Source organism: Pelobates fuscus, chromosome 1 (genome assembly GCF_036172605.1).
Source record: "Pelobates fuscus isolate aPelFus1 chromosome 1, aPelFus1.pri, whole genome shotgun sequence".
Lineage (NCBI taxonomy): Eukaryota > Metazoa > Chordata > Amphibia > Anura > Pelobatidae > Pelobates > Pelobates fuscus.
The window spans coordinates 419,848,613-419,860,651 of record NC_086317.1 but is presented as its reverse complement, the minus strand read 5'-3'; the positions used below and the strand labels follow the sequence as shown (position 1 = coordinate 419,860,651).

General features: G+C 45.8%; 1 protein-coding gene across 1 annotated transcript in view; it reads right to left on the bottom strand.

Moving 5' to 3' along the window:
• Positions 1 to 958: 958 nt before the first annotated feature.
• The window catches only part of LOC134570604 (keratin, type II cytoskeletal 80-like), a 50,801-nt gene continuing 39,720 nt past the window's right edge, over positions 959 to 12,039 (bottom strand). Inside the window, exons 8-9 of the mRNA XM_063428536.1 lie at positions 1,442 to 1,485; positions 959 to 1,348 (exon numbers count right to left, since the gene is read on the bottom strand). Coding sequence (XP_063284606.1) covers positions 1,272 to 1,348; positions 1,442 to 1,485 — 121 coding nt within the window. The 3' untranslated portion in view covers positions 959 to 1,271. The remainder of the gene's footprint in view (positions 1,349 to 1,441; positions 1,486 to 12,039) is intronic.

The following is a 12,039-nucleotide window of genomic DNA, read 5'->3' as shown; positions in this document are numbered from 1 at the left end:
CAAATCCCTTGGTCACATTTTTTAATATGCATATATGTATTCACCTGTAAAGAAGAGCATTGTATAAACATGTTACATTATTCAATAAACTATAAAACTGTCATAAGTCTTACATAAACCCTTATTTTAACCTGTTAAATGGATAGCTTGTTTGCAAGTACATTAAAATGTAAGACTTATTCAGAGCACAATCACCACTGATTTGAAGTGGTCTTGGTGCCTGGAGTCTGTATGTGCAGCTCTTTGCTATGAAATGCTGCATATACAAACATTAACCCCTTTGCTGCCAGACATGTAACTCCAACTCGGGCAGCATCACAGTGGTGTCATTAGCCAGCCCAGACCAAGAGAAAGACTTAGGCTTTGGCAGTGGTAAAGAGTTAAGTTTAAGCTTTTTTTATTTTTTATTTTATTTTTTTTGGTGTTGGAGGGGAAGGGGCGGACCACCACAGAAATAATTACTCTAACCAAAACCAGCATTTTATGAAAACACTGTGTTTTTTTTGTTAGGAGTAACGCTTTAACTATCTATCGTATATCTGGTTCCTATGCTGGGGAACCAAATGGGCAGATGGAAATTCCATGTGGCCATGCACCTCATCCAGCAAGGAAAGCATTTTGGAACAGATCAGAGAGTATTGTGTGCTTGTGTTTTTTGAAAAGTATTGGATTGTGTGGATAGAATGGAACCTCCCTCATTCAGCTGCTATTTCAAGATAAGATGTGGTGTGATGCATCCCTGATTTGGCAATGTCATTCTCTTGTTGAGTGCTTCACCTTTTCATAGACAGTCATTTCTTCCATGCCACAATGACAGAAAGCTGATGAACGCATGCCAAGAGAATGTACACCATTCTGCTGTGCGGTGTTCTTACACATGCCCCTCTCCACCCTTTTTTGGTGCACTGTTCACAGACTGGTTTAAATATCAGGGGAGAAAGGTGGACAGATCTGTCATACAGTGATTCATACAAAGATCTAGGACAATACTAAGGATTTAAAATGGCTTGGATTTAATCTCCTCCTCTGCATTCTTCATTAATAAAAAAATATTCAAATATAAAAAATAAAAAAAAAAAGAGATAGAAATCCGCTTGTTGAATTCTAAGCAGAGGAGCAATTGTGTTTATAAAAAACATCTTAACGATAGCAAGCTTATTTTATGATTGAGTCAGTAATTGAAACTTCTTGAAGATAAGACTTCCATTTCTTATGTGTACGCAGGTGGGTTGAGAGGTCTTAAGGAGACCGTTTCATGATGGAATGATTCTTTAAAGTTTCTTGGAGTTTCTACTTTTGCGAAATCTGTAACGTCCTGAAGGTGTTTGGTAATTGGACTTCTGGAAGCCTACAGCAAAAAGGAAGAATAGTTGAATGAGGAGGCAGATAAATATCAAATAAGAAAAAAATATTGGGTTTAGGAAATAATTATGGTACTCACCTTTCTCAAGTTGGACATTTACAACTGGAGGTGGACCTTGCAGCCTGAAAAAAAAAAGCCAAACAAATTTAGATAATGTAAACGTCTACATTATTAAAGATGATCCATCTAATCTGACTGAAAAGCATATTGCATTTATAAAGTTGACTTGTAACTTGTGTATTTGTTTTCATATGTCTGAGAAAAGAAAGAGCAAAGAAGGTTTAGGCATCGATACGTAAGTATAAAGTATTCCAGATCTAAACCTTAAGTCAGGGCAACCCTTGTAAATAATCTCTTTAAAACATAACTTTTAATAAAACTTAGCTAAAAGTACTGTGTGCACAAGGTCAATGAAAGGGGAAAAAGTGATCAGCGCTACAGGGTACTTGCTAAAGTAATAGTAGTACCTACAGCATGGGGGTAGTCATAATAAAGTAATCTTAAATCCAAATACCCCCCCCCCCCCCAAAAAAGTGAATAAGTATATCTCCAACTCCCTTCACTTAGTTTGAAAGTAGCGTTGACTCCCACTCCCCTAATGCTATAAGTATAGCCTAAGCTAATAAACTGCTAGCTACCTATCTATTTAGTGAATAAAAACAGTAGCAAGATGGCTAATCTAGAAGAAAGTAAGCTGCAGCATCGTCCCCATATAGCTCTGCCACCCACTGCTCTAAATTCCCGACGCGCGTTTCGCCGACTACTGGCTCTTCCGAGGGAACCGGCCAGTAAGTTCTTGGATAAGTTATACAACCATAAGTACAAGGCCTCAGTTCCCATATACGAGACACTAAACAGACGGTGTTAACCTTTGAGAACCTCACTGTACCCCCATACACGTCACTAGCTAGTCTGGACGTGGTGGTACTCTATAATAATATCCCACATGACAAAGGACTAGCAGGCGTCGCTTATTTTTTGGATAAATCCAAACTTTTAATGAACAAGAACAGTCTTTCATTTTGTCTCTGCTTAAGTTTGTACTAACTCACAATTACTTTACATTTAACGGCAAGTATTACTTACAACTAAGGGGCTCATCATGTGCGCCTAGTTATGCCAATTTATTTTTAGGTTGGTGGGAAGAAACTATAGTGTATACCAGTATCAATACTAAATTCACTACATCTATATACAAATGGTATAGATATATAGATGACGTGTTAATTTTTTGGTAAGGCTCCTTTACACTGTTTGAGGAAATGGTAGAACACCTCAACAATAATGAAATAAATGTGAAGCTTACTCACGTTATTGATGAGAGAGAACTAGTCTTCCTGGATTTAAAGATTAACATCTTAGATGATGGGGAGGTGACTACCTCGTTATTTAGAAAACCTACAGCTACCTACATTGGCATAGCTTTCACCCCTATCATCTAAAGGCCAATATTCCATATGGCCAATATCTGAGAGCCAAAAGGAATTGCTCCAACCAGGAGGACTGTTGTGGCCATAAGTAGACTAAAAGATCTCTCCGTAGTTATTATCACATAATAACTATGGATATGTATAGATCTAGGAATAATGTGTATATAAATCTCGGAATAATGTGTATTTACACCTAAGAATTAAGGTGTTTTACATTACTATAGGTTACTTTACTAAACTTCTCTTTGAAGATGCTATACCAATACAATCGAAAAATAAATATTAATTAAAACTTTCATTCATAAATAATGTACCTTGACACACAGTGGTTATGGTTCATAATATTACTTTATATTATATTTATTTACTCAATGTATTATCCTTGACCCTGGGGGTTGTTCTTCACCCAAAACGAGATTTATCAAGCTATAAGAATTTATTACCATTTCATCAATGAAATTACTTCACTTCTGGGCTTTCTGCAAGAAATACTCCTAGATATATACTCCAACCACGAACGAAAAGCCTTGTAGTAGCTATTAATTTCATATTGGAAATTTTGAAAGATATGATTGGACAAAAACATTTGTAAACATGTTTGATTTTAATAACGACCATCAGTTCATGATTGCTGTTGCTTAATTCCATCTCTCTCTATGACTTGGTAAATCCCAGCATAAGGACTGTATAATCACTTGATGAATACAATTACAGTTACTGGAGATTGGTAACATACTGAATGGATAGTTACTGTAGCAAACTTTTGCTACAAGAGACATAACGAAATTATGGGTGTACTTATGAGTCTGAGAATGTTAATCATTCTCAGCACCTTTGGACTTTCTATCATACAGAAGGGACTTAATGCATAATTCTAGCTTGGTGTAATACTTTAATAATAATTGGCACACTAAGTTACTAACTAACTAATTATTATTGTATTTTGATTTTTTACCCATCCCACTAAGGGTTAAACGGACAAATTGGACGTCACTCTTCAGCCCTCCAATCCGGTTGGCGGATTTACTATCCAACAAGAGTAGAGGGCGGAATATTTAAACTATCGATTTTCTCTTACCCGATTCCCTTGGAAGAGTCGGTAGTCGGCAAAACGCGCGTCGGGAATTTAGAGCAGTGGGTGGCAGAGCTATATGGGGATGATGCTGCAGCTTACTTTCTTCTAGATTAGCCATCTTGCTACTGTTTTTATTCACTAAATAGATAGGTAGCTAGCAGTTTATTAGCTTAGGCTATACTTCTAGCATTAGGGGAAGGGGAGTCAACGCTACTTTGGAACTGAGTGAAGGGAGTTGGAGATATACTTATTCACTTTTTTTCTAATTTGGTTATTATTATTTTTTTTATTTTGGGTATTTGGATTTAAGATTACTTTATTATGACTACCCCCGTGCCGTAGGTACTACTATTACTTTAGCAAGTACCTTGTAGCGATGATCCCTTTTTCCCTTTTCATTGATGTTGTGCACACAGTACTTTTAGCTAAGTTTTATTAAAGGTTATGTTTTAAAGAGATTATTTAGAATGGTTGCCCTGATTTAAGGTTTAGATCTGGAATACTTTATACTTATGTATCGATGACTAAACCTTCTTTGCTCTTTCTTGTATCAATGTTTTGTATAGGGGTTACCCCCCACTAATTAGTGGCAACCTGACACACTCTCCCTACCTTCCATCTCTATTTACATATGTCTGAGAAGACACAAGTGGATGGTGCCTCCACAAAATAAATAAGTAAATGCAATAAAAAATGGAAATCATATTTTTATTTATAAACACTCCATGCCAGACTATATCATCACCCATTCTCCCAATTTCCTGCATGCATCAAGAGAGGGTTCTTTATTAAGCAGTGCAAAATCTTTCCCTGCTTAGAGAAGCCAGGCAGTAGGATTGTGATGCCAGTGGGATTTTGTGCAGGCATGGTAAAAGTGCACAGGACGTTACCTATATATTTTTTTTTTTTTGTAAATCTTTATTTTTGCAGTACTTATAGTAATTACATGCTTACATATGGTACCCCAACGGCATTCCATATGTAGGTTTCAAAACATTTGTTACATAGGGTAATAGATGAACAGAGCACTTTTTTTTTTTAGTTAATACAAATTAATATCAATCGGTTAAGAGCATTAATTTAACATTTACGTTGATTGTCCTCGCTTTAGATGGGTGTACATGCTTTACTACGGTTGCTATTGTAAGTAATGATGTCACACTATGGGTATTACAGTAAAAGGTATAGTAGGGCACATAAGATTCTGCAGTGTTGGCTACTGGAAAACACGGTAAAACTACACCATATGTTACATGCAGATTAAAGACACACTTATATGGAAGATCACGTTAAGCTAGCTGGCAAAAGCATCTCTGCAGCCTAGATAACATTATACCATGCGGTAAGCAGGGAGACAAGAGTGGTAGCAGGCTTCTTTATGGTAGCCCATCCAGAATCGGTGAGGGGTGGCATAACTGGTTAACCAAAGCGTGAGTTGGTGAGAGTTCCTGCAGGGGGACGTAGAGAGAACAAGTATCACTAGTCCACAGAACAGTCCCATTTGGCCCATGCCGGTTCCTGGCTTGTAGATCTTAGGTGTCAGTCCGCTTATGTGCGCCCCGGGTCCGCTGGTGGTCGCTGTGGGCTGGCGTCGCTACGCCACGTTCCCTTTGGTGGCTGCCCTGCTGTCTAGGGCCGCTGGTCTTCGGCCTGTGTAGGTGCTCTTGCCTTTCGCCATTGGGCCCATCACCAGGTCCGTGGGCCCAGGGTTCCGCCGGGTCGGTACAGTAGTCGGTCAGTTGTTCGGCTAAAGGTATCAGTGCCGAAACAGCAGGAGTTTCCCCGGCTTTTCCCTGGGTGTATGGCAGGCTGTGGGGGGAAAATTCCTCCCCTGTGAGCGCCCGGCTCAGAAGAAGAGTGAGCGGGCCTCTAAACAGTGGCATGCATAGGTGTGGTAGTTGGAGGGTGACATAAGTCAGGGGCATCTCTGGGTGTGTGGGACCCCGTGTGGCATTACCCCTCATGCAGGAATACAGGAAGGCTGTTGGTCGGCCTGTGCTCGAGGTAGCTTGCTGTGCTCACATGGCCACCGCCATCTTGTGTGTTGGTCGCGGGTTACCCGTTATCCGTGTCTCCGAGGGTAGAGGAGTCTGGCTCGGTTTGGTTTGGACCGGGATCACCCCCCCGGTCCGGTGGGGGGGAAGCAGGACCGGGTCCGTCGGCTCTTCACGCGGGTCGGGCTCCGTCGGGCGGGATAGTGTTGCGGCGGCCGTCCGCTTCACTCACCGCCAGCATAGGTCTCGCCTGGTGCAGCGGGCCCCATCCTCCGAGGGACTAGAACTGCGGGAGCAAGCCTCTCCTCGGCTCGGCAGCCCGGTTACATCGAGGGTCGCAGGTAAGTAGTTGCCGGGATTTCCCCTTAAAAGTGCGTTTTGTTGGCTATTTGTGGGCTATTTGTGGCCCTATGTGCAGGAGCTGAGCTGTCCTGCGACCGTGGTGGGGACAGGTTATAGATAAATCCCCCCCAGCTCCGCCGGCCACGGGTGCCCTCTGGCTGCGTGCGGCTCCATCAGGGAATGGCACGCATTGCAGACTGGGAAGGGGAGCACCTCCCCCTCCGCGCAGGAGCGCCTGCCCCCCTCATGCTGCAGCCGCCCGAGCATTCTATGGAGAGCCTCAGCCGGCTGCAGCTTTGCCCGGGCTGGTGCGTCCATGAGGGCGCACCGACCGGGCGCAGTTGGAGGAGATGGGCTGACAGGAGGGCAGCGCTCAGTGCTCGGTGCTCCCTCCTGTCACTCCCTCACTGTAGCGTGGCCGAGACCTGTATGGTCCGCGGGTACAGGGAGCATCTGTCTCCTGTACCCGGCCGGACTAACAGGAAGTGAACACTGAGTGTGCACTTCCTTTCAGTCCGGCCGGGTACAGGAAACAAAAGCTCCCTGTTCCCGCGGACCATACAGGGCTCGGCCACGCTACAACAGAGGTAGGGGAGGGGGGGGAAGAAATTGAAGGGAGGGGGAGGCAGAAATTGACGGGGATGGGGGGGAGGAAGAAATTGACAGGGATGGGGGGGAGGAAGAAATTGACAGGGATGGGGGGGAGGAAGAAATTGACAGGGATGGGGGGGACAGAAAGAAATTGACAGTGAGGGGAATTGACAGGGGAATGAGAGTGGGGAAGGGGAGGGGAGAAGAGAGTGACAACGGGGGGAGAGAAGAGAGAAGATGGGGGGACAAGGGAGGGGGGAGAAGAGAGTGACAAGGTGGGGAGAAGAGAGTGACAAGGGAGGGGGGAGAAGAATGTGACAAGGGAGGGAGAGGGGGGAGAAGAGAGTGACAAGGGATGGGGGAGAGATTGACATCCATCACACACACACAATGCACCCCTTACACACAAAGACAATGCACCCCTTGCACACAGAAAAACACACAATGCATTACACACACAATGAATTAGACACACACACACACAAGCAATGCAACCCTTACACACAATGCATCCCTTACACACACAGAAACACACAATGCATTCCTTACACACACTCAATGCACCCCTTACACACACTCAATGCATCCCTTACAGACGCACACACTGCATCCCGTACATACACAGAAACACACCTTGCAGCCCTTACACATACACAGATTCACACAATGCATTCCTTACACACATATCAGGACACTCCCTACACACTCCACCCCCTGTGAACAATTGGTGGAACATGAAGGTGGAACCTGGGACCCAGACCTTGAGCTGTGTAAAGGGCCCCCAAAAAATGGAGCTGCTTCCTGTTCCCCCAGAACATTGATTTTTGTGACCACAGTTACAAACAGCCTCCAGAGAACCTGTTCTACACCAGACCAGTGGAGCCAGACTGCAGCTAGAGCCCATCATCATGCTCATCTGGGTGTAAGTAGGCAATCTAGTATATTATTCGTGGCACTAATCTCTAATTTACCTAACATTAAAGAAACACTATAGTCCCCAGAACCATTGCAGCTTAATGTAGTGGTTCTGGTGTCTATAGCCTGTCCCTGCAGGCCTTTTAATGTAAACACGGCGGCACTGCAGCACTGGCGTTAGTTAACATGGCAGATCATATGGGTGGGGCATTGTGATGTCACATGGGGGGGTGGCAAACTTTACTTTTGCCTAGGGCGGCAAAAATCCTTGCACCAGCCCTGGCCGGCTGTCACTTGACTACCTGGCGCTCAGTCTGACACTGCGCCCGCCGGACGTCCAGAGGCCCCCCTGCTATGTCAGGTAAAAGGGGGGGACAAATGTAGAAAAATAATTGGAAGGTTTTAGGGGGGCTACTAATATGGATGAGAGGATGGGGGAGGTAGAAAAATAATTGGAAGGGGTTAGGGGAGTAATTATATGAATGGAAGGGGTAGGGTGGGTTCTAATATACATGGAATGGGTTAGGGGGATACTAATATGCATGGAAGGGGTTAGGGGGTACTGATATGCATGGAAGGGGTAGGTGGGGTTAATATGCGTGGAAGGGGTAGGGGTGGTTCTAATATTCATGGGAGGGGTAGGGGTGGTTCTAATATTCATGGAAGGGGTAGGTGGGGTTCTAATATAAATGGAAGGGGTAGAGACCAGGGACGGACTGGCCCACTGGGATACCGGGAAATTTCCCGGTGGGCCGCGGCACCTGGGGGGCTGGAGATGGAGAGGGAGCCCTGCTCCCTATATTTTAATAATATCGCGGCCGAGGGCCGCATGTCAGTGCCGCTGGGTGGCCGGTCCGGCGGCACACTCAGAGGTGATTACTCACCTTGCAGCCAGCGGCCCCATCTCCTGTGCTGACAGCTATGCTGCTGTCAGTATCAGCGAGTGTGCCGGGCGGCTGCCTAACTGGTCCGGCGGCACACTCACTGATAATGACAGCCGTGCAGCTGTCAGCACAGGAGGACTGAGGGAGGGGGCGGAGCTAACTACCATGCTCCCTTGCGGTTCCCATAATTCCCAGCATCTACACATCATAGAGTAGGGATTACTCTATGATGTGTAGATGCTGGGAATTATGGGAACCGCAAGGGAGCACGGTAGTTAGCTCCGCCCCCTCCCTCAGTCCTCCTGTAAAAAAGGTCAGAAGGGACACAGAAGGGGAAGGGAGGGGGGCAAATAGAGGGGAATGGGGGTGGCAAATAGAGGGGAAGGGGGAGACAAATAGAGCAAAGGGGGGCAAATAGAGGGGAAGGGGGGGACAAATAGAAGGGAAGGGGGGACAAATAGAGGGGAAGGGGGAGGCAAATAGATGGGAAGGGGGAGACAAATAGAGGGGATGGGGGAGACAAATAGAGGGGAAAGGGGGGCAAATAGAGGGGAAGGGGGGAGACAAATAGAGGGGAAGGGGGGCAAATAATAGAGGGGAAGGGGGGGACAAATAGAGGGGAAGGGGGGAGAGAAATAGAGGGGAAGGGGGGGCAAATAGAGGGGAAGGGGGGGAGACAAATAGAGGGGAAGGGGAGAGACAAATAGAGGGGTAATAGAAACACGGGGGAAGGGGGGACACAGACTGAGGGGTAATAGAAAGACACCAGGTTGGGGGGACGACGACAAAGAGACAGAGGGGTAATAGAGAGACAGGGGATGGGGGGACAAAGAGAGGGGTATTAGAGAGACACAGGAGAAGGGGGGACACAGAGACAGATAGGGTAATAGAGAGACACAGGGGATGGGGGTACAAAGAGACAGATGGGTAAGAGAGAGACACAGGGAGGAGATGGGGAAGAGAGACACACTGAAGGTTTGTTGGGGGGACAAAGAGACATACAGTAGGGAAGGGGAACAAAGTGACACAAGATTTGTGGGAGGCAACGCTGGGTTGGGGAAAAAGAGACAGAGAGTGGCTGGGAGAAGAGAAAGAGGCACACAGAGTCTGGAGTTAGAAAGAGACACACAGATGAGATTTGGAAGGGGAGAAAGAGACAAAGTGGCTGGGGCTAAGAACATCACAAAAGGGGCTGGGGGAAAGAGAAATACAGAGGCTGGAGAAGGGTAAAAAGAAACACACAGGGACTGGGATGAAGTAAAAGATGCACAAAGGTTGCTGTCAGAGGAAAAAAAAAGGAGACAATTGGAGACAAGATACACTAAACAAGGTAAAGGTAATAGACGTAAATTGATGTGATCCTGACAGTAATACACACATATATATATGCATGTATATTGATGTGTGTATTAGTAACATATAATTATGCCTATAATATTTACACATATAGTAATATACATTTATATATGCATAATACACACATAAATGTCATATATATATATATATATATATATATATATATTGTGGCAAAAGTAGCCACTTCTGAACTATATGTATTGTAGGTTGTCCATAGGCTGAATGTATACTGTAAATCTTTACCTGTAATAAGGCTATGTTACAGCCGTTCGCATACTGGCCGCCGTACCCTGCCAGCACACAAAGCATTCGTTGACGGAACATGGCTATTCCGGCCGTTCACCGTACGACTGCGGGCTCCCCAGGTAGACCACACATTCACCAGTCGTGTGGCACCAATTAATCGATTGCAACAATGTTGCAATCGGTAATCAAGGGCTCTCCTAGGTGGCCGCCGATCGGCTACCGACCATGCGGCGGTCGGCCATCTTGGATCCTTTGTCTCTGCAGCGGTGTTCGGTCGTCGAGAGCCTGGAACCAAAAACAGCTACTCAATGATCCGAACACCGCTGGACTTCCAGAGCGTTCGGGAGTGCCGCGTTTGATATGTTGTGTTCCCCATAAATGTCCGGTACTGTTGGACCGAACTCCATGTTTGAATGTATTTTGTGCGGCGTTCGGTTGGTCTAGCTGGGATCGGAGCGGTATTCTCACTAAATGTGCCCGCCGACCCCAGCTATCTACCGAACGGTCCCTCGTCTAAAAGCGAGTAAAAATGTATAAAATATAGATTTCTGTATAAATTGTCGGTTTTGCGCCACGAGGGGATAATCCACTTAATCGTCCATTTTAGTGGGAGTATCCCTCTCGTGCCGCAATGCCTGTTGGGATAATTACAATGCCTGATGGGAGAAATCCCCTGTAATAACTGTAAGGAAACCCCTTGCACGGGGAATTGCATAAATACAGAAGTCTGTGAATAAAGCAAGTTAGTTGACTCCCAAACTGTGTTTCGTCCGGTTAATGGGAGGATGGGGAATATTGCCGTGCTTTCTGTCTTGACTGTGGATTTCCTGAAGATACCAACGGATATCGTGGACTAATATACTGCGTTCCGTTACAATTGGTGGCAGCGGTGGGATCCGAACCTTACAGCCGAAAAACGGAGTTCGTGTAACTGGAACTACCGAACGAGGAAAGCAAAGGCAATTCGTATGGAGATTGATTATACCATACTGAAACGACAGACTTTAAAGGAACTACTGGAAGCCAGAGGGAAAGTAGCCAGCAGCAAAACCAAGGCTACAATAATTGCCGAGCTGATGGAGGGAGACCAAGCCCGCAGCGCTACACCCCCAGTAGTTATGGAGGAAACGCTCTATGAAAGAGAGATGAGGACCAGGCTAGCGTTTTTGCCGCAACCGATATCAGATGCCATGTTGAATATGGTAATGGCAAATGTGCAGGAATATGTTATGGCACACAGCCCGCAACACACCCTGACTCGAACCGAGTCCAACACAGGGTCCCTCTACAACCCAGTAAAGCCCAAGATCCCGTACCAGGCCTTCAGGGCTTTTTGCGAGGAAAAGGACGAGATAGACGGGTACTTGCAGGACTTTGAAAGACTGTGTGATCTGCATGAGCTAGAACGGTCCGTATGGGTGCAACTGCTAGCAAGCAAACTAGCAGGTCGGGCAGCCGAAGCGTACCGTGCTGTACCCAGTGAGGACAGCAAAGATTATGCCAAAGTAAAACGCGCAATCTTGGAGAGGTATGCCATTACCCCAGAGGCATACCGGCGCAAGTTCCGACACTTACGCAAACCAGAGCGAGATTCGCACGCAGAATGGGCACACAAATTGGATCAAGCCTCCCAAGGGTGGATCCAGGCCAGCAACGCCACCACCATGGAGGAATTATGCCAGCTGATGTTGCTGGAACAATTTTTTACTGGATTATCTCCGGAGACGCAAGAATGGGTGCGGGACAGGAAACCCCTCACCTTAACGGAAGCGGCTAGATTGGCCGATCAACACTTTGATGCCCGGAGACCCCTGGGACCCGTAGCCAAAAGCTACTCCCGACC